Source organism: Zootoca vivipara, chromosome 7, assembly GCF_965207765.1.
Source record: "Zootoca vivipara chromosome 7, rZooViv2.hap1.1, whole genome shotgun sequence".
In the NCBI taxonomy this organism is placed as follows: domain Eukaryota; kingdom Metazoa; phylum Chordata; class Lepidosauria; order Squamata; family Lacertidae; genus Zootoca; species Zootoca vivipara.
Genome location: NC_142590.1, coordinates 59,248,039 through 59,268,347, shown reverse-complemented (window position 1 = coordinate 59,268,347; position 20,309 = coordinate 59,248,039). Strand labels below are relative to the sequence as shown.

The 20,309-nt window shown below is 42.0% G+C and overlaps 1 protein-coding gene across 3 annotated transcripts in view; it reads left to right on the top strand.

The window, feature by feature from the left end:
* Positions 1–20,309, top strand: part of IRF6 (interferon regulatory factor 6) — a 21,133-nt gene extending 824 nt beyond the window's left edge. For 2 of the 3 annotated variants that reach the window (XM_035122980.3, XM_035122981.3), the window contains exons 2-8: positions 7,542–7,718; positions 9,751–9,955; positions 10,966–11,091; positions 14,883–15,035; positions 15,792–16,184; positions 17,165–17,283; positions 19,009–20,309. In XM_035122980.3, the coding sequence (XP_034978871.3) occupies positions 7,542–7,718; positions 9,751–9,955; positions 10,966–11,091; positions 14,883–15,035; positions 15,792–16,184; positions 17,165–17,283; positions 19,009–19,230 (1,395 nt within the window). In that variant the 3' untranslated portion in view covers positions 19,231–20,309. Of the gene's footprint in view, positions 1–7,059; positions 7,189–7,541; positions 7,719–9,750; positions 9,956–10,965; positions 11,092–14,882; positions 15,036–15,791; positions 16,185–17,164; positions 17,284–19,008 lie in introns of all 3 variants that reach the window. The other variant, XM_035122982.3, reaches the window with a different exon arrangement.

Sequence of the window (20,309 nt, the reverse complement as noted above, 5' to 3'; positions counted from 1 at the left end):
AAGTAAATAAACCTCTTGGGATTTAAATCAGTGGACGATCTACAGGACTGTTGTGCTACACGACTCTGGCGTGTTTACTGTGAAGTAGATGGGGAAGGACAGGGCGCTGCACTAGATAATATTGAACTTTGTAGGAGCTGGTCTTTAGTGCTCCTGCTGATGGAATGCGGCTGAGCCTAAAATTTCCAGGTGATTTGGGGAACATTGGAAGTTGCCTTGTGCCCAAATTTTTGTCAGCTCAATATTGTCTACAGAGCCCCCCTCCTCTCTCTGGCCTGGATTTCAGACAGACTTTCCCAGCCCTACCTGGAGCTGCCAGGGCTTTGAATGGGAATCTCTGTATGCAAAGCATGGGCTTTGCTATGGAGCTACTGTCCTTGTAGATCACCTGTATGGGGAAGGACACACAACTGGAGCAGAGTTGGCTGGGAACTGAACTTCCTGCCTACTCCTGAGAACAAAGTAACTGGGTCTAGTTAAATGGATCCAGGAAGGATCTACCGTACAATGCTTACAACTAAGTCTGAGGATAATAGGCTATCCTCAGTCCATTTTCTTGTGGGTTATTTGAGTTAAAGCAGACCTTTTGTCATGGTAAGTGTTTGATGCAGGTTGATTAACTTAGTTGGGCATTGTTAAGCAAATTGTCCTCAAGTTTCAGACCTGAGATTAAATTCTTCATTTATAGCAGGCCTTGTGCAGCTGCACCAGAGAGGAGTTGTAAACACTTGTGTTACCTCATCACGTGCATTTCTAGAATGACCACTTTTCTTGTGCCTCATCAAAGGACAGGGTTTAATAATACTGTATTTCATATAAGAGATTAACTTTGTGGTGTTTGGTCTAAAAAGCCAGATAGCCTAGTTACAATAAAGTGGGGAGCTTTATCTCTGTGGATGACACTTGGTGATATTCAGTGTGGAATAATAAAACTGAAAGCAGAGCTTTAAAGTTTAATAGTTTAGTTTATTATGTTAAAAATTAGTAATGGAGGTACGACCATGCAAAGCAGGGGTAAGGAGCCTTAGGCCCAGGGTCCTCCAGGCCTCTTTGTCTGGCATGTGCTCCTCTCCCCAGACTGTACCTCCTCAGCCACACTCCCCTACCCTTTCTTCATACCCCCCTCTTTGAGTGTTCTTGCCTCTCTGAAGTGTTTCCTTGAATTCTGAGTGCCTCTTAGTTGGTTGGGGGGGGGGGAGTACAGCTTAAAGATAAAATTTGCATTTGTTTCTTCATTTTTGCTTTTGGCTCTGCCCATCAATATCTTTTGGCCTAGAAATGTAGCCCTCATTCTGAAAAAGGTTCCTCACTCTGGGTGTTTAGAGAAGCATTTATTTACTATTTATTAAACTTCTATCCCGTCCTTCCTCCCAAATGATCTGGGTAAGGAGCTGGACATCGAAGTGGTAAGACAATACTATTTAAAATAAAATAAACACATTTAAAACATCATAAAACATTTAGAACACCCAAAAATATATAAAATGGTTGCATTCTCTCACAGCTAATATTTCAAAATTGTCAAGAACAATAGAAACAGAATGTTCTTAAGTTGCTTCTAAAACTTAATAATGATAAATTAATAACAATAAGTATGACACTTCTTTCCAACCTAGTTCATAGGCATAAATATGCTGTAGATAAGGGCTAATTGGTAGGATGTTGGTCCCTGTGAACAATTTTGAGGATAGGGTTGTGATCTTCTTATGTGAGGTCTCCATATGGTGAAATATTCCTAACATTGCATTTTTGTGCTTGGAAATTCTGCACCTAATGAATTTCTGCCTGCCTGCTAAAGGCACTGTATCTCAGTTGGGAGTGGGAAGGAGGGAAATGAAGCAGTCCTATTTGGATATCTGCTGGTCCTGACAAAGTTTTTACCCTTTGAGGATGGAACACTGAAATAGTGTTGGTCAGTTTTCCAGCTGTCTTTCTTTGAAGTTTAGCTGGGGGGGGTGCATCTTGTTTCTAGTGTACTGTACATGCATATAAATATGTGCACATGAATGCAAATGTGTTCATGTGCTACACAGGCTGCTATTTGACACATTGTAGGCGAGAACAAGAATATTGGAAGCATGTCTGTATTTTTCTTTGTGGAATGTTTGAGGGGGTGTACTTGAGACATCTTAAGGAAAACAAAACTGCATTTGAGATTGGTGAAGTAAGATATACTGAATGTGCAGCAATGACTTCACAGGGTCAGAAACTCATTTAGGAGCTTAAGGATAAGAATTGCATAAAACAGTTTTGAGCAGCATGCCTTCAAGCTACCAGCATGGGGCCTACAAATAGCATGCAGTAGTATCTGAAGAGCTTTCTTAGATAACTGCATAGTTTGCTGACATACAGGTCTGTGAAGCAAGAAGTGGGATTTGTACTTACGGTTTCCCTAATTTGGTTGTGCCAGAGCCCTGCCTAATGTTAAGTGACTGCAGTACTTTGGAGACTGCTCTACAGTACTTCTTTAGCTCTCATGAGGAAGTTTTCTTTTCTTTTATGATAGGGCTTGTGATCAGTTGTCATTTTCAGATAAATATGCTTCAGCATGTATTTGGTTTCACTGTAATAATGGAAATCACCTTTTAAAAAGGCCGGGACAAATTTGCATACGGTCCTATTTCGTCTGGGCTAAAATAACCAATAACTGACTATTACAGAAATACAATTTGTCCTTAAAAAATGGTATTTGAGCAGGAGGGAAGGTGCATTTGAGCAGGAGGGACAAGGATGCCTTTGATCTTCAGGCACAGTTATGCATATATATATTGTCTTCGTCATTGTGCCACACTAGCAAAAACCTTTAAAAGGAGATTCCAGCACACAGCTGTAGAATTCGTTTACAAAACTGAAACTATCAGATTTGGGTTCAAATAAGAGACTGGGAGTGGCTAGCTCCCTACAGAAAATTGTTGTCCCTCTTTAGGTGCTTATACAGTACATGTGATTAATCTTCCTTTGCCAATTTATCACCGCTTGAGAGTAAGTCTCGCCTACTATGATTTCATCTCTTAGTCTGGCCAGAGCACCTTTTCGTTGGTGCTCTGTATGGTAATCTTTTACATTGTTTGGCTTCACATTCCTTCCTGCCCCCATTTTATTCTCTCTCATGGTATAACCGACACTGACATTAACACATGCTTCTGATGAAGTGGCTCATGAAAGCTTATGCCACAATCCTGTTAGCCTGTTGCAGGAAAAATGAGGAGTTGTGTGGCACTGGCAACCCCTCTGCATTATGTCCTCTGGCTGGCTTCTTGCAAGGTGTTTGGCCAGCACTGCCTACAAATATAGTGTTTTGTGTCTTGATCTGTATTTAACTTGTGCACTCCATTTCACTTATACTGCATGTAGTTGGGGAAACTGTGTTTGCTGCCTCACACGCCTGCTGCAAAGGTTTGCAATCAGTTTCTTGAATGCCTGTTTGTTTGTTTTTGTACTGTATTGATTGTCATTTTCGCTACTGTGGCTAACAGAATAACAATAGCAATCTGCTTATTTAAATTTATACACATCCCATCTTTTTGCAGAATGCAGGTCTCCAAAGCACCTGACAATAAGTGAAAATTAATAAACAATAAACACAAGGTTCTTTTTAAAGATAGCGGTGGGGAGAGTAATTGAAAATATCTGCTCCCCATGTCTTATGGCTTCAAAGAATCATAGAATTGTAGAGTTGGAAGGGATCCCAAAGGCCATCTAGCCCAACCCCCTGCAATGTAGGAATCTCAATCAAAGCATCCATGATAGATGGCCATGCAACCTCTGCTTAGGAACCTCCAATGAAGTAGAGTCCACTACCTTCCGAGGGAGTCAATTCCATTGTTAAAACAGCTCTTACCATCAGAAAGTTCTTCCTGCTGTTTAGTCAGAATACTTTCTTGAAACTTGAAGCCATTGGTTCAGAACCTACCCTACCCAGTTTGGTGTCATCTGCAGATTTGATGAGCATCCCATCAGTTCCGTCATCCAGTTGTGATGAAAAGACCACTTGTCCCCCAAGTCTCTTCAGGAACCAGGAGCACCATTCACATTAATTCAGCGTCATGTCCTCAAGGCATTAAATGGGATTTGTAAACACACTAATGTTGCCCCCTTTCCCCCCACTCCTGGACTCTGTGTGGCTCAGCCTCTCTTCTCTTCACCAGGTTCCTCTCGATGCTTTCCTTGGGGAAAACCGCTCTGTATGGTCAGTTGGAGCAAACAGCAATTGGGTTTCCGTGGATTGCAGTTTGTTTTGACTTAAAGCTGGAGAAAAGGTTTACCCTGGGAAAGGAGCAGGGCAAGGGGAAAACTGTTTGGACCTGTTCTTTCTAGACACCAGATGAGCAGAAGTGGGGGCAAGGCCTGAGATGTTTCTGCTGCTGGTTTGACCATTCCAGCTGCTGATGTTCAAAGATTCTCTAGCAATCATAGTCACAAATAATTACTATACTGTACCGTAATGGTGGTACTATTTATCATGTGTTGGATGCTTTGTCTTTGCACTATGGCCAACAGCCTCATGTGGAAGCTGCCCTCCTTTCTCTTCTATCTTTTGTCCTTTTTAACCATCCCTCTTCACCACTGCTCCCTTTATTTTTCCTCTTGTCTGTCATATTTGCTGTTGTGTTAGTTTTCTGTTCCTATAGGGTTGTTGTTTTTTAGTGGGGAATGAGCTTTGTTCTGTCTGTGTGTTCTCTGTTTCCTTATTGCTTTTATGTGTGTTTGGGCTGTGATGTCACCTGTTGATGTATCACTGTACCTGAGCAGTTGCAGGGATTCATTACTGTGCGACTGGGCGTCTGTCCACTGATTCCTTATGATTTTGCAGTGGTGGGTGGTGTCTTTGCCTTGGAATTTCAATCTTCTGCGTTGGCACATGAAGTCTAAATGCCCAATCATACCTCGAGTATAAGGCCCTAGTTTTGCATTTGAGTATAAGGCATTGCTACTTGGTAGGGACCCAGGTGGCGCTGTGGTTAAACCACTGAGCCTAGGGCTTGCCAATCAGAAGGTCAGCAGTTCGAATCCCTGTGACGGGGTGAGCTCCCGTTGCTTGGTCCCAGCTCCTGCCAACCTAGCAGTTTGAAAGCACGTCAAAGTGCAAGTAGATAAATAGGAACCGCTACAGCGGGAAGGTAAACGGCGTTTCCATGCGCTGCTCTGGTTTGCCAGAAGCGGCTTTGTCATGCTGGCCACATGACCTGGAAGCTATACGCCGGCTCCCTCGGCCAATAATGCGAGATGAGCGCGCAACCCCAGAGTCGGTCACGACTGGACCTAATGGTCAGGGGTCCCTTTACCTTTACCTTTACTTGGTAGTTCTGTTGGTATGGCTCCACTTCTTCGATGGTGGAGCTGTTCCTCCCCTGCTGTGTAGCAATATGCTCTGGTAATGGATGCTTTAGTTGACTGCATTGATGAGTATTTAATATTATGATGACTAATTCTGAAGAAAAAGGAAGCTGTAAGAACAAACAGGGAACAAATGTATTGGTTCAGATTTTAAAAATGTGTTTAATCTATGAGGAGCACTTCCAGAAGTGTAACATTTAATGAAAATGTTTCAACCATGTGCTCCAAAAAAAAGGTATTTTAATGCATGAGGAGATGTGGTGGTGGTGTGATGATTTGCTGGATATGGGAGGAGCAGAAACAGCAAGAGGGTCAGAGGACGTCTTAGAAAATGAAGGTTGGAACAGGGGGTGCTGCAGAAGAGAAGAGATTAGACCCAGCCAGGGAAATGAAGGAAACTGAAAAGAGTGAGGAAGTTTGCAGCAACTTGAAATAATCAGCTGTAGTATCCATTGGTGCAGATCTCTTAACATTATTGTGACATCACTCTGGTTATATTTATGTTGATTGTTTATTTCATAGCCGAAAGCTAACCCAGGGCAAGTAAGCATGCTATTGCAGCTGCCTGTGCTGCGGTGCCCTTTCTGGCTAATTCGTTTTATTTAAAAGTTTTATTTATTTATTTTATTATTTCTAAACAACTTAATATTTAAAAATCTCTATAAACAGTATACAAAAGCAAAACATTAAAACAGGAACATAAAAACAATCTATGGCATATTTCTAAGAAGTGTACACATTTATTAGGCCAGGGGTGGGGAGGCAGTCTTCCTCCATATGTTGTTGAACTTTGACTCCCATCTGTCCTTGGTTGCAGATGATGGAAGTTATGTAGTCCAGCAACATATGGAGGACCTCATGTTCCTCATCCCTGTATTAGACCTATTATTATCATTATTATTATTATTATTATTATTATTATTATTATTATTATTATTATTTTCTTGGAGCAGAATAAGCCTGGGATTACATGTGTCCTAGATAGAAGGGCTCAGTGGTAGGCCACATACTTCACATGCAGAAGATCCCAGCTTGAGCCCCACAGCACCCCTAGGTAGGTCTAGTAAAGGCTGCTCTATCTAGAACCCTAGAGAACTCCAATGTTGACAAAATAGACCAATGCTCTTATTGATTAGCCTGGTTTACAAGCCACAGTAAGTAAAACAAAGACTTACTGGGATTGCACAAATGTGCTGGCTTCTGGCGAGAAGCTTGCAACTGCTTTGTTCCTTCCTGGTCTCCCCACCCCCACCCCCGCCACAAGCTTAGCCAAGGTTTGGCTTACCGTGCTGTCTGAACCTGGGCTCTCTTCTAGCTAGCCATATGACATGTACCTTGGATCATGTTTGGATGAGCCTGGTTTGGATCAAACGCTTCGCCAAATCTTTACTTAGCTCAGTGCGGTGCAAGAGTAAAAAAAAAAAAATCACAAAAGAACAAGGTTAATTTAAGCTACCGTACTCTCTGGAATCCTACATCTTTGTGCAGTACTGGTAAACCATGTAATGTACAGAGGAACTGCCATTTCAAAGCAAGTCAGCTTCAGACCATGATCTATGAAGCTGATTTTGTTTTAAGTTTGTTTTAAGACAGGATTCCTGATTCATACTATTTAATGAGCTGGCTGGGGGAGCCCAGTGCTTTGTTCTACCATGGCTTAGCATTAATTTATCAGCATGGGTATTATAAACCATTTTCCTGTGTTCCTTTGTTTGGCTGCAGCTTTCAAATGGTCTGTTTCAGAGACATGCCCCACACTGTGATGCAATGACAAAATTAAAGTGTCCTAGATGTTACTGGTAGAAATAAAGAAAGAAGCAGACACAATTTTTTGAGGGCTAGAGGCCACAGGTATGTTGCAGTATCTACCGGTAGTTAAAAACAAAAAACCTGTACCATATAATTTAGTCCCATTTGTTCAGCTGTTCTATCCTATCTTAAAACTGGTGTCCTCAGTGTATTAGAAATGGATAAAGACTGAGATTTTAAATTGGAATTCTTATTTATATTTTTGGGGGCTATGCTCACCTTAGTCCAGCTAGTATTTCCAAACTTATCTTGATAAGTTTAACTGGATTCTCCCCTCCCACACCTTCAACAAAACTCAGGGAGTTGGCATGGTGTTTAAAGCAGCCACAATTGGTTTCTATTGCTTTGTTATCTAGAAAATGAAATGCTATTTGCATTTGCTTCCCCCCCTCCAGATAATGGCGTTACATCCGCGGAGAGTTCGATTGAAACCCTGGCTGGTAGCTCAGGTAGACAGTGGTATGTATCCCGGTCTCATATGGCTTAACAGGGTTGCAAAGCGATTTCAGATCCCTTGGAAGCATGCAACTCGGCACAGCCCTCAACACGAAGAGGAGAACACAATTTTTAAGGTAATGAAATAATTCCATTCCACTTTGGAGAGGCGGTGTAGTGCAGTAGATGAACTGGTAGTCCTGGACTGGTGAAATCCAGATTCATGTTCAGCCACAAACTAACCTTGGTCAATCATTATACTGTCTCATGGAGTTATTACAAGGATAACCTAGGGAAAAACCCCACCCTTATTTGCCATCCCGAGCTCCTTAGAGGAAGGGTGGGATGCAAATGTAATAAATAGTATTACAGGTGGCTTGCAACAGCTAAGACCAGGGGTCAGCAAACTTTTTCAGCAGGGGGCCGGTCCACTGTCCCTCAGACCTTGTGGGGGGCCGGACTATATTTTGGAAAAAAATATGAACAAATTCCTATGCCCCACAAATAACCCAGAGATGCATTTAAAATAAAAGGACACATTCTAAACACCAGGCAGGCCCCACAAATAACCCAGAGATTCATTTTAAATAGAAGGACACATTCTACTCATGTAAAAACATGCTGATTCCCAGACCGTCCGCGGGCCGGATTTAGAAGGCGATTGGGCCACATCCGGCCCCCGGGCCTTAGTTTGGAGACCCCTGGCTAAGACCATTGTTTGCCAGCACCTTCTGCTTCATACTGCAGGAGGATCACTGCTGCACTTCCCAATACTCAAAATGAATATGAAGTTGCCTCCACTTCTTCAGTTTAGAAGGCTAATGCATTTCCTAGTGTTCATTCGTTTTGTGCATGTGATAGCATTTGCTTTAAACTTGGACATCATGGCATGCCATTGTATTCTGTTTTTGAATGGTGTTCTAGTTACCATGGGATCAAATTGGTCAGTTGTGCTTTTAAAGCAAATACGATCCCAGAGCTGTGAAGAGGAGATCTGCAGCACCATGAATGTGTGCTCGGATCCTAATGTGACTTGTTCTGGGAAATACTGTGGCAAAAACAATGTGAAAGGGGCTGTTCTATTTATATCATTCATCTTTCAAGTACTTGTAGAACACAGCTTCCTCCCTCCCAATCAGATGCTTTTTGCCTTATCATCACTCTGTGTACTCTGTGCTCCTGCAGAGTTGCTTTTCCTGCCCTTTATCTGGTTGTTGACTGTTTCTCTTTGAAGGTAGCTCTTTAGTGGCTTCCCTTCTGAGAATCAAGGTTCTAGTTATCTACTTCTTAAGTCTTCATCTCTTCTCAAGTTAAGAGTCCTGTAGCATGTCAGCTGAGTCCAGTAAACCTGCATAGACTTGCACTGCACAAGGCTCTTGTAGTTTATTGCTGTTGGTTTTTGACCTTGTTCTGATGAACTATTTTTATGTTGGTTCTCAAACTGAACTGAATTTGATGCAGAAATCTTTTTAGATCACTTTATATGTTCTGGAAGCAAACCCCTGGCCATTAGCAATGGCTACTGTTTTAAGGAGAATTTTACAAGCTTTCTGTGTTAAGAGATTTTGCTAGAAGATTCTTGAGCAAAGCCATGCTTTCATGGTGGCTCCCTACCCGTGAAATGCTCTTCCTGTGGAGGCTTGCCTGGCACCTTCTTTACATATTTTTAGGCACCAGACAAAAGCATTCCTCTTCTCTCAGGCTAACAGTCTGTGGCTTTTTATATGAGAGGGTTGTTTGTTACTTTGCTATGTATTTTTATGTTTTTAGATTGTAAACCGCCCTGTGATCCTCAGATGAAGGGTGGTATAGAAAATTAATTGATAAATAATGTTACCAGGATATCTGGGACCTTAATCCCACATACATGCAAACAAATAAATGAGAGCCTGGTTTGCCATTAGGTTGGCTTCCTTTAGTTTAGACACAATTGGGTGGCCTCTATTGGAATGGTCTGTCTTGGATAATCCTAAAATGATTTGTGCTGCTTCCATCTGTTTGTGTTGGAGAAGGGAAAAACAGTGCCAGTCATGTCTGGCTGACTAGCTACTGCACTAAGTATTTACCGCCTAGACTTATGTTGTAAATGAGAGTTTGTTTGGTAGCATGATTCAACATTAGTTGGCATGATGACAGTACTTAACTGAGCATGATGTACTTTGCTCTCAGGCCTGGGCTGTGGAAACAGGAAAGTATCAGGAAGGAGTTGATGATCCTGACCCTGCGAAATGGAAAGCCCAGCTCCGGTGTGCTCTCAATAAAAGCCGGGAATTCAACCTGATGTACGATGGCACCAAAGAGGTGCCGATGAATCCTATAAAAATTTATGAAGTGTGTGACATTCCACAATCCCAGGGAGCAATAATTAATCCAGGTGAGATGCACAGTGACTCTGTTGGTTGTTAAGCAAGTCTGGTAACAGGAAGTCTTCTATATGCCATGATGTTATGTTGTTAGTGAATCCTGCTGGGTAACTCGTTTTTAATTGAGTAAGCATTTCACTTTATAATTTGTGCAACGTAACTAACACAAAGTGAACTGTAGGTGACCATTCTGCCTAGTCAATGTTGCTTTCTGCTCATCCACAAATTCAACACAAATTCAATCCAGAATTGTTCAGCTTCCTGTTTTGTTTTTAATCAAGTCTAAAAGAGAAAAGATTTCAGGGGAAAGTTTTGAAGATCAGGTGCATGCTACTAAAGGTCAGAAGCAAGAGGGAAAGAGACAGGGTGTCTGGTCTTAAGGGCTTTCAGTTCTTCATGGCCTTCCTTCCCCTTGTTCCCTCTTTTGCACATTGTCCCTAAGCAAGCATTCTAATATGATGGCAGTCTTTAAAATTCCATTCTTCCTGAAATGAGTGTTTCATTCAATGAAATTCACTGGGAATTTCTCCTGCATGTTTAACATTGAAAGAAATGGGCCTCACTGGGCACACGTATGTGTACCTGGAAGAAACATTATTGGAGTTAGCTGTTGGATGCAGAAGGCTAGCAGGTTCTGGGATCAGGTAAATGTTCTTCTGGCTCTGTGTGCACCTTTGTGCAAACCAGCTTGAGAGGTTGGATGAGGCCGGTTGTGGGATTCTGGTTGGATAGTACAAGGACTGGGAGAGAGTTGCTTCATGCTTTCATGTCTTCCATGCATAAGCTGAGAAGCGTGAAAAGACTATTGGCTCTGGTGCTGTTTCTGGAGCTATGAAGCAAACCAAACAGTACTTGGGGGAAAAAAACCCCAGGAAAGAGATGATTACACACAGTGCTGCTAGTAGAATTTTTCTATGTAACTTCTGTCAGCCACACAAATGTCCATTCCACTTCTTTATTCTCTTCAGTTGATAATATTCCACATTACTTGCTAATTCTCCAACTTGCACTTTTCCTGCAGGTTCTACTGGTTCAGCTCCATGGGATGAGAAGGATAATGAGCTTGATGATGAAGATGAGGATGAATTAAACCAGGCTCAATCTCATGTAGCTATTCAGGATACCTTTCCATTTCTTAATATCAATGGTTAGTAGATAGACCCTGGCATAGAGTGCACATCAAACCCTATTTTTAAATGGCATTTTTCTCTTCATTATTACAATATGAAGCAAGCATGCTTTCTGAGAACAGTCTTTTAAAAATCTCTGGGTTGCAGCTCGGCTAGCAGTTGCTTGACCAGTATGCTGCAGAAAATGGCAAAAGGAGAAAGGCAAAGTCTGCACTATATGAGAAGTACAAGATTAGTCTGAACTGAAATACTATTGTTCCGTGTTGAGATGTTCATACACATGTTTAGTGTGGTCTAGCTGTCCTAAAGCTAGCTAGGGGTGAAGGAAAAGGTCATTCCCTTGAAATCTGTGCTGCTGTCATGGGTTGAACTGGGCCCTTGAGAGTTGTGAGGCCGACTGGGGCAGCGTGTGGAGAGAAAGTTGTGCCTTCCCCTTTGGTTCCAATGATGCTGTTCCAAGTGGGCAACAGGCTGTTGCAGCATTAATAATAATAATAATAATAATAATAATAATAATAATATATTTATACCCCGCTATATGGCTGGGTTTTCCCAGCCACTCTGAGTGGCTCCCAACAGAATACCATATTAAAAATAGAATCAGTCATTAAAAACTTCCGTAAACAGGGCTCCCTTCAGATGTCTTCTAAAAGTCAGATAGTTGTTTATTTCCTTGACATCTGATGAGAGGGCATTCCACAGGGTGGGCGCCACTACCAAGAAGGCCCTCTGCCTGGTTCACTGTAACTTCACTTCTCACAGGGAGGGAAACACCAGAAGGCCCTCTGCGCTGGACCTCAGTGTCCAGGCAGAATGATGGGGGTGGAGATGCTCCTTCAGGTATACTGGGCCGAGGCCGGAAACATACTGGGGGCCAATATAGGTCTTTCAGGACCGGTGTTGTATCATCTAGGCAGCCACTCCCAGTCACCAGTCTGGCTGCTGTATTCTGGATTTGTTGTAGTTTCCAGGTCACTTTCAAAGGTAGCCCCACATAGTAATCCAAGCGGGAGATAACTAGAGCATGCACCAGTCTGGTGAGACAGTCCACGGGCAGGTAGGGTCTCAGCCGGAGTACCAGATGGAGCTAGTAGACAGCTGCCTTGGACACAGAATTGACCTGCGCCTCCATGGACAGCTGTGAGTCCAAAATGACTCCCAGGCTGCATACCTGGTCCTTCAGGGGCACAGTTACCCCACTCAGGACCAGGGAGTCCTCCACATCAGCCCACCCCCACCCCCCAAAAACAGTACTTCTGTCTTGTCAGGATTCAACCTTAATCTGTTAGCCACCATGCCAAGACCTCACAAGTCACTGTGACAGTCACTTAGCTAGCATTCTAATAAGAGGGTTAATTCCCACAGTGTAGCAAGAGCAGACACACCTTTTTGCCCAGTGTGTATCCTATAATGATGATGCAGCTTTGTAAGTCTGTTCCTTGGAGTCTGGTTCTGGTTTAACAGGTTTTAACAGTAATAGTGTCTCAACAGACACATTTGCATGAATTTCTCATGCACCAGCCTTGTTTAAAGTTATATTTTGAAGGTGATGTGTTTTGAAATAATATTAATAATCCACAAGTGGCCTTTATTACGGTGCATTTTATAGTATGCACTTTTCATTCAATGAACCTTTTTAACATGTTTATTTTCTCTTGCAATCTAATTGTCTGGTGCATCTCTACCAATATTAATTCTTTGATCTCATAATGGGGAACATATTTTACTATCTAGTAAACTGTTCAGTTATAAGCGATAGGCGAGTTCACTTATTATTGCGTTGGGTGGAGTTTTCCTTCAGTGAGTTTGCAAAGGGCCTAGAGAATGATCTTTCTTTTTCTGTGTACTCTTTGAAAGACATTTTAGGTCAAGTTGGGACATGTTGGCTGTGATGTTAGAATTACACTGGAGAAATCTGAGGGCATTGACTATTGTGTTCAGTACAGGAAAGTGTTTCTGATTAACCTTGCCAATTATTTCCAAGATACTATACTTTTTACAGTAGGAATGCCAGGCATAAGTTGTTGAATATATTTTGTACAGAAAGATGGGGTAAATTATTAAGCGAGATAACTCCTATGGCCATATCAGGACTTCAGGGGGTCCCATTGTGTCTTCTAGCAGTTCTTCCATGCTCCATACAATATTCAATTAACTTCAGAACTGGGAAGTTGATGTCTTTCCCAGGCAAAGCACCTTAACCACTCAGAGCTGCTGTTGGATGCCATAGCAGTGGGTAGAACCCAACATTGTGCAAGTGGCTTTCTGCTTGCGTAGTGGGACTTCACTGTCCTCTCCTCTTTCTCCACCCTCAGATGTGCTCTGCAGGATCCAGGGGGCTGCATCAGGGAGGATTAAGTTATATCCCCTTTCCTATGTATTGTTATAAGTATTTCATTTTTTGTTACGTTCATATTATAAATGGTTAAACATAGGTAACTTACCCAATCTGCAGGGTGCTTTTTTATTTTATTTTCCCAGTGCTAATGTCTAATTGAGGCAAATTGATAGTTTGATGTTAGGGTCAGTTGGAATTGGCATGTTTAGTGACCAGTTATAACCTGGGCCTAGGGCATCTGCTGGATAATGGATTTTGTTCTCCAGTCCTTTTGACTGTGACACTCTTGCTTTATAAATGCAACTGGGGGGAAAGGAGGAAGAGCTGGTGGTTTTGTCCAATTTAATTTATAAACCAAGTTCCTAGATATCTTCACTACAATTTACAGAAGTATAAGCCATGGATCCCAGCCGCCCTTTCTTGGCACAGCAGTTGCACCAGCTTGATCACCAGTGCTTTTCAAGTAATTTGTTAAAACCTAGGAAATGAACCGTCTAGAGTGGTCTTCAACTCATGGGTTAGGAGCATGGGTTAGGATTTTGGCCTTAAATGGAAAGTCTGGACTTTGAAGTCATCTTATTTTACTTGTTATTTTGAATTATATTTACTGTTTTTAATTAGGTTTTGTAATTTTGGGATTATGCGGAATGCTTTATCTGAGTGGATGTAGCAACCGAGTAATTTCGTTGTTCCCGCAAGGGGACAATGACAATAAAGATATCTTATATATCTTATTGCTGGGTCACAGTTTGACCTGGTGTGCAGCAGCACAACCACCATTCAAATGTATGGCAAAAAATTAAGTGGATCCCCAATTGCATGTGTGGGCTAAAGGTGAAGCCTTGGTTGGAAAAGATTGAAGTCTATTGATCGAGAGCGTACATTTAGTGCTGATATCATGTCATTACTGTGCTTGGAGTTAGATAATGCAAGCTGCAAGGAAAGACGCTTCTTATCAAGATATTACTTCCTGGGAAAAGAAAGTTGTAACCATTGGTGTTCCTTTGCTGATTGAAGGCACTTTGATCCAGTGGAGGCTTCCAGCAGCAGAACAAAAAACACTACAGTATTTCTGTTGATTCTTCCCTTCTCCTGCAACTCCTTTGACCATCAGCTCCAAATTGCTTCAGAGGGTTGTGGGACCTTTTAGAGCAGTGTCGGAGGTGCTGCAGAGGGAGTCTGAATGAACAACAGTTGCCTCCCTCTCCAGTCAGCTGATGGAAACCTCTGGACACAAGCCAGAGTTTCCAAGCTTTCAAGTTCTTTTTGTTGTCAAACTGAATGAAAAGGAAGATAAATTACCATTGGTAGGAGGTTAAATTCTTAGCTGCATAAAGTAGTCGAGCTATGCTTGCCATTGCAGTATGAGAAGTGTCCAAGTGACTTCTTGAACGGTAATTTTAAAAATGTCAGCAGTCCCTCGGGATATATAACACTTAAAGGCACTTAAAATGTACTACTTATGCTTAGATTCCCCAATGGCACCCACCAGTGTGGAGACCTGCAGCCCTGAAGCTGCATGGCCAAAGAATGAACCTGAAGATATAGAGATGCCTATGCCACCTCCGGTTATGCCGCATGATATGTTCAGCTCTCCTGAAGTCTGGATTAATTCTCTTCCAAGTAAGTCCTTTTGTTGACTATGTCGCTAGATACATCTAGAATGTTGTGTGCCTGTAAAGTCCACATAGGGAGTAGACAACATATTGCAAAAACACGCTGAACCTGCACCGTTTCCCCCCTGCAGTTATTTCTGTTTAGATTGGTGTAGCCCAGAGAGTCTTCTGTGTCTGAAAATGTAATGCACTCATTGACATCAGCAGATGAACAAAAGAAACCCAGCTGGAAACTGCTGTTGAATTTGGAATAGTGCCATTTTAGCCAGCTTGTGTCATACGTAACTTCTTACACTAGAAGCTTGTGTAAGAAGCTTGAGGTGGTAGTGATCAGACATCCCGACTGATAAGTTTGTGTCTACTGATCAAACAAACTTTTTATAAAAGAATGGAAATGGTTTATTGAATATTTACAGATAAATGTAATGACCTGAAATTTCATAAGAATTTATATTTAAAGTATTAAATTAAAGTAGATAATTAAATGAGCAAATTAAATGAATTTGGATATGCAGAAGATATTAAACAATAAAATTAAGGAACCACAGAAAGAGGGGGAAGGAAATCCAACCACAGAAAGAGGGGGAAGGAAATCCAACTTTGAAATGTTAAAATGATTGTAAAATGAATGAAATGTATACATTTGAAAAGTATAAATAAAAACTTTTTTTAAAAAGGGTGCCATGATAGACAATGCAGGTTGTTGGAGTTATGAATCCTGTTGCAGTGTCTGATATGCTAACAATATATCCTTCTATTCAAGTGACAGACCTTGAAATCAAGTTTGAGTATCGAGGCAAAGAGTTTGGGCCAACAATGACTGTGAGCAACCCCCAGGGCTGCAGACTTTTCTATGGAGAACTGGGTCCAATGCCAGATCAAGAAGAACTCTTTGGTCCTATCAATTTGGAGCAAGTAAAGTTTCCAGGACCGGAACAGATCACCAATGAAAAGCAAAAGCTCTTCACAAGCCGTCTGCTTGATGTCATGGACAGGGGGCTGATCCTGGAAGTCAGTGGCCATGCTATTTATGCTATCAGGCTTTGTCAGTGCAAAGTATATTGGTCTGGACCGTGTGCACCTTCTGGCACCACACCAAACCTGATTGAAAGACAAAAAAAAGTCAAGGTGTTCTGCTTGGAAACATTCTTGAGTGGTGAGTAATTATAATGCTCTTGGTTCACCATCACAGAGTAGCCAATATGTTCTTTTTAATCCCTGTAACATTTGTACACCCGATTACGGTACTGCTGCCCATTGGGATTGGGTCCCAACTAGTTAAGTCTTCTGGGGCTGTGTCTGGTGTTACTGGTATGGTGCAGATAACAATTTGTGCAGAACTTGCTGGGCTCACAATGTGCATCTTATAGTGTTTACATGCAGGCATTAGTGAATGGGAATTGCTCCGATGTATTGTGCTCTAACATAGCTGGTTGAAGAGAAGCAATTCTCCCTTCTTCCTTTTTTTTTGCCCCAAGTCAATCACCAGAAGGCATAGGTGTGGTTGAAGTTCTCGCCTATGGTCAGTGAAGTGGCATTCCATATATTTGTTATAGTAAAGGTAAAAGTAAAGGACCCCAGACAGTTAAGTCCGGTTGTGAACGACCCTGGGGTTGTGGTGCTCATCTTGCTTAAAAGGTCAAGGGAGCCGATGTTTGTCCGCAGACAGTTTTTCCAGGCCATGTGGCCAGCATGACTAAGCCGCTTCAGGCGAAACCAGAGCAGCACACGGAGACACTGTTTACCTACCCGCTGGAGTGGTACCTATTTATCTACTTGCACTTTGACGTGATTTCGAACTGCTAGGTTGGCAGGAGCAGGGACCGAGCAATGGGAGCTCACTCTGTCGTGGGGATTTGAACCGCTGACCTTCTGATCGGCAAGCCCTAGGCTCAGTGGTTTAAACCACAGCGCCACCCGCGCACCTCATTTGTTATAGTATACAGGGTCAAAGGGAACACAGCATTGATAGCTAATATTATGGCATCTCTAGACAAAAAGATTATGGGATAGAAGATAGAAAAGAGAGTAGGAGAATTGGGTTTTGAACTAGAAGAGGCAATATGTGGGAAATAGTGTTGCATCTACTAGGGTATCTTGTTGTACATCACGAGCTTTGCTTTCCCTCCTGCTTAGAACTGATTGCTCATCAGAAAGGACAGATTGCTAAACAACCCCCATTTGAGATCTACTTTTGTTTTGGAGAAGAATGGCCAGATGGAAAATCCAAAGACCGAAAACTGATTGTTGTTCAGGTAAGAGAACAATGAATTGCTAAGGAGCGTTAATTGTCAGAACTTACTGCGATAACATTTAGTTGACTCCTTGTTATCACAATATATAACTATGTGCCAATTTATAACCCAGAAACCTTAATTCAGCAGCCTATGTAAATGTACACATTAGCATGCATTCTGCTTCTATCAGGCATGGGCGATGCAAAGAACAATGTGTGGCGCGAGAGCCCTGGCCACTGGAAATCCATTGTCTACAAACATTTAAGACTTGGAGGAGCCTTGATATTTGAAAGCTGTACCGATACCACTTTCAGCACTTGTATATTCATCCACAACATAGACACTTAGTTGCAATATTTATAGACCACCTTTCCAATGAAAGCTCTGCACAAGGTTTTAGAGCACTTTACAAATAAAAACCATTCATACGAAACAGCGGGAAATATAACTGAACTAATAGCAGTTTAAAGCTATCTAAAAGGATGAGTCTCTCCACTAATGCCTGAACACCCAAAATAAAAAAGGATCAGGGAAGAGAATGTGGATGTCCCCTGGGAGAGCCATTTGGCCACTTGGAACATCTGTGTAAATAGTCTTGATAGATAACAACTTTGCCTTACTCAAAGAAAGATCTTGAAGTAGGAACTCAAGAGCAGCGGCGTAGTGAGCCGCCGCAACACCTGGGGTGGCAAATTGCCATGCACCGGGGGGGGGTCGCCACTTCGCTATGTAGAGGGGGATCGCGCCCCCCCGCAACTTCTAAACGGAGCCTAAACAGAGCGTCCAGGCTCCAGGTAGATAGCCCATTGGTGCAGCACGCAGCGCCGTGCCGAGTGGGCTTTTTACTGGGAGGCTGCAGGGGCTCGCCTTGGGAATCGCTGGGTGGGGTGCCGACTGTCACCCCCCCCATAGTGGAACCCGGAGCAGCCCGCCCCCTATGCCCCCTGGCTCCGCCCCTGCTCAAGAGTATGGCCCTGTGGGGTGTGTATCTGCATGCATTTGAGAGAAGGCACTCCTTGAGTTGCTTAGGGCAAGACAAAAGCACCAAAAACTGGCACCTCTGAATTCTTCCCTGAAACAAACTGGTTTCAATGTAGGTGTTATGGAGTAGGTGTAATGCCAACCCATCCATGTCAACAGGTGGCCAGTGAACCATAGCTGCCACCTGAGAATCTAGAGTAATGACAGGTCCAGGAGCACCCCCAGGCTAGAACCTGTCCTTGAAGGGAGAGTGTGATTCCATCGGTGATAGGCATTTTCTTAGCTAACAGGTCAAGTGGGTCCCCAGCTACCATAAGAATAATTATTCAAGTTTGTTGAGTTTGTGCAGTAGTTCACACTACTGCTCTTTCATCTTGGCTGCATTAGCATCCTATCTGTCTGCAACCAATTCTACTTGAAAGGCAGTACAGACCATGTGGGCCAAATGTTTTATTTGAGGGCTGGAATTTTTACAGATGACTGGAGCGAACGTCCTGAATTGGTAGGCATTTCAGAATAGTTACCAGTGCATCTACTCTGCTTGCATTGTGAGAACATATGTTCTTTTATTTCTCTTACACCCTTATCCTATCTTTTCTTCTATCATGACTAATAATGGCTCAAAATGAAAATGAATGCAAGAGTGAACAATTTTGTGTGTTGGTGGTACACCTTCTACTTGAGCTTTTAGCTTATTGTTTCTTTTCGAATGCAATTGAAAATCCCATCTGGATTGACGCTGCATAATTTCTTTCCAAACAGGTAATTCCAGTTGTAGCTCGCATAATCTATGAGATGTTCTCTGGTGACTTCACCCGCTCCTTTGACAGTGGCAGTGTACGGCTTGAGATTTCTACCCCTGATATCAAGGACAACATAGTTGCTCAGCTGAAGCAACTCTACCGCCTCTTGCAAAATCATAATGAAGGCTGGCCAATGCAGCCACCAAGCATGGAGATGGCCCCACCCCTTGCAGCACAGTGATGACCTGGTTTTACCTAAATGAGGAATTAGCTGGATTAGCGGATTGTGTGTTCTTATGTCAATTAATTTTAAATGCCTTTTGAGTATGTGCAACAGGAATGTTTTATGTACAACATAATCTGTTTGAAATTTATACTTTGCAAAAACTGCTCTGGATTAATGCATGTATACAAAAACATTTGTCTATCCTTTTTCTCTTCAATTAATGTAAATATATCAAATGACATTTAATTTCTACCTTAATTTGTGCGTTAAATGCTACACACAGTTTTTTCTGTATATGTGATCAGCGTTCAAGTGCTCTTTTTAAAAAGTAGTTTCACGAGGCTAACAAAAACACTTTCACCCTAGTTTTCTCTTACCCACTGGCTTGATAACACAGTCAAATTTATTACATAAATTGCATGTTTCTGTATATATATTTTAATATAAAAAATATCCAGTGCTGTTGGCACACGTGTGAAATGTTAGAACTAATGCAAAACATTTTTTTAGTGCCCGTAATTCTAACTGTGCAATAAAACTGCTTTGCTAAGTAGTAGTAGACTTGTCTGTATACACTACAGATGAATAGTGCGAAATAATGACTTAAGCCTTATTAAAGTGACCTTACAATCAATTGAGCCAGATCTTACAATAAATGAAGTACAGCTGAGGTATTCGGATGGTAATAAATTGTTAACTGAAATCAAAAGAAGCTGCTTTTATTGTAGTTCCACATTGCATGCTACAGCTCAGTACAGCAACTGGTGGCGCCTTCTGTTGAACTAATCCTTGCTAAGCACTGTCCAAAAAGCCTCCTCCATTGTTTGTAAGTATATCAGATTGCTAGAAGATAGGGGAAAGCACCAAAGCCCTCTGCTTGCTCTGTGCAGGACCTGTTTGACATAGATGTAAGAAGACTGTGGAACCTAGGAAATTTGAATACTGTTTGAGATGTAATATAGCTGGCTTTAAATATGACAGTGCTTTCAATGCTAAGCTTTGTTCTGAACTGGTTAAATGGCTGCATTTTTGCGTGTTTCTTTGCTGGAAAATGCCTTAAAATGTACCATAATAAACTTTCTTGTTAAATATAA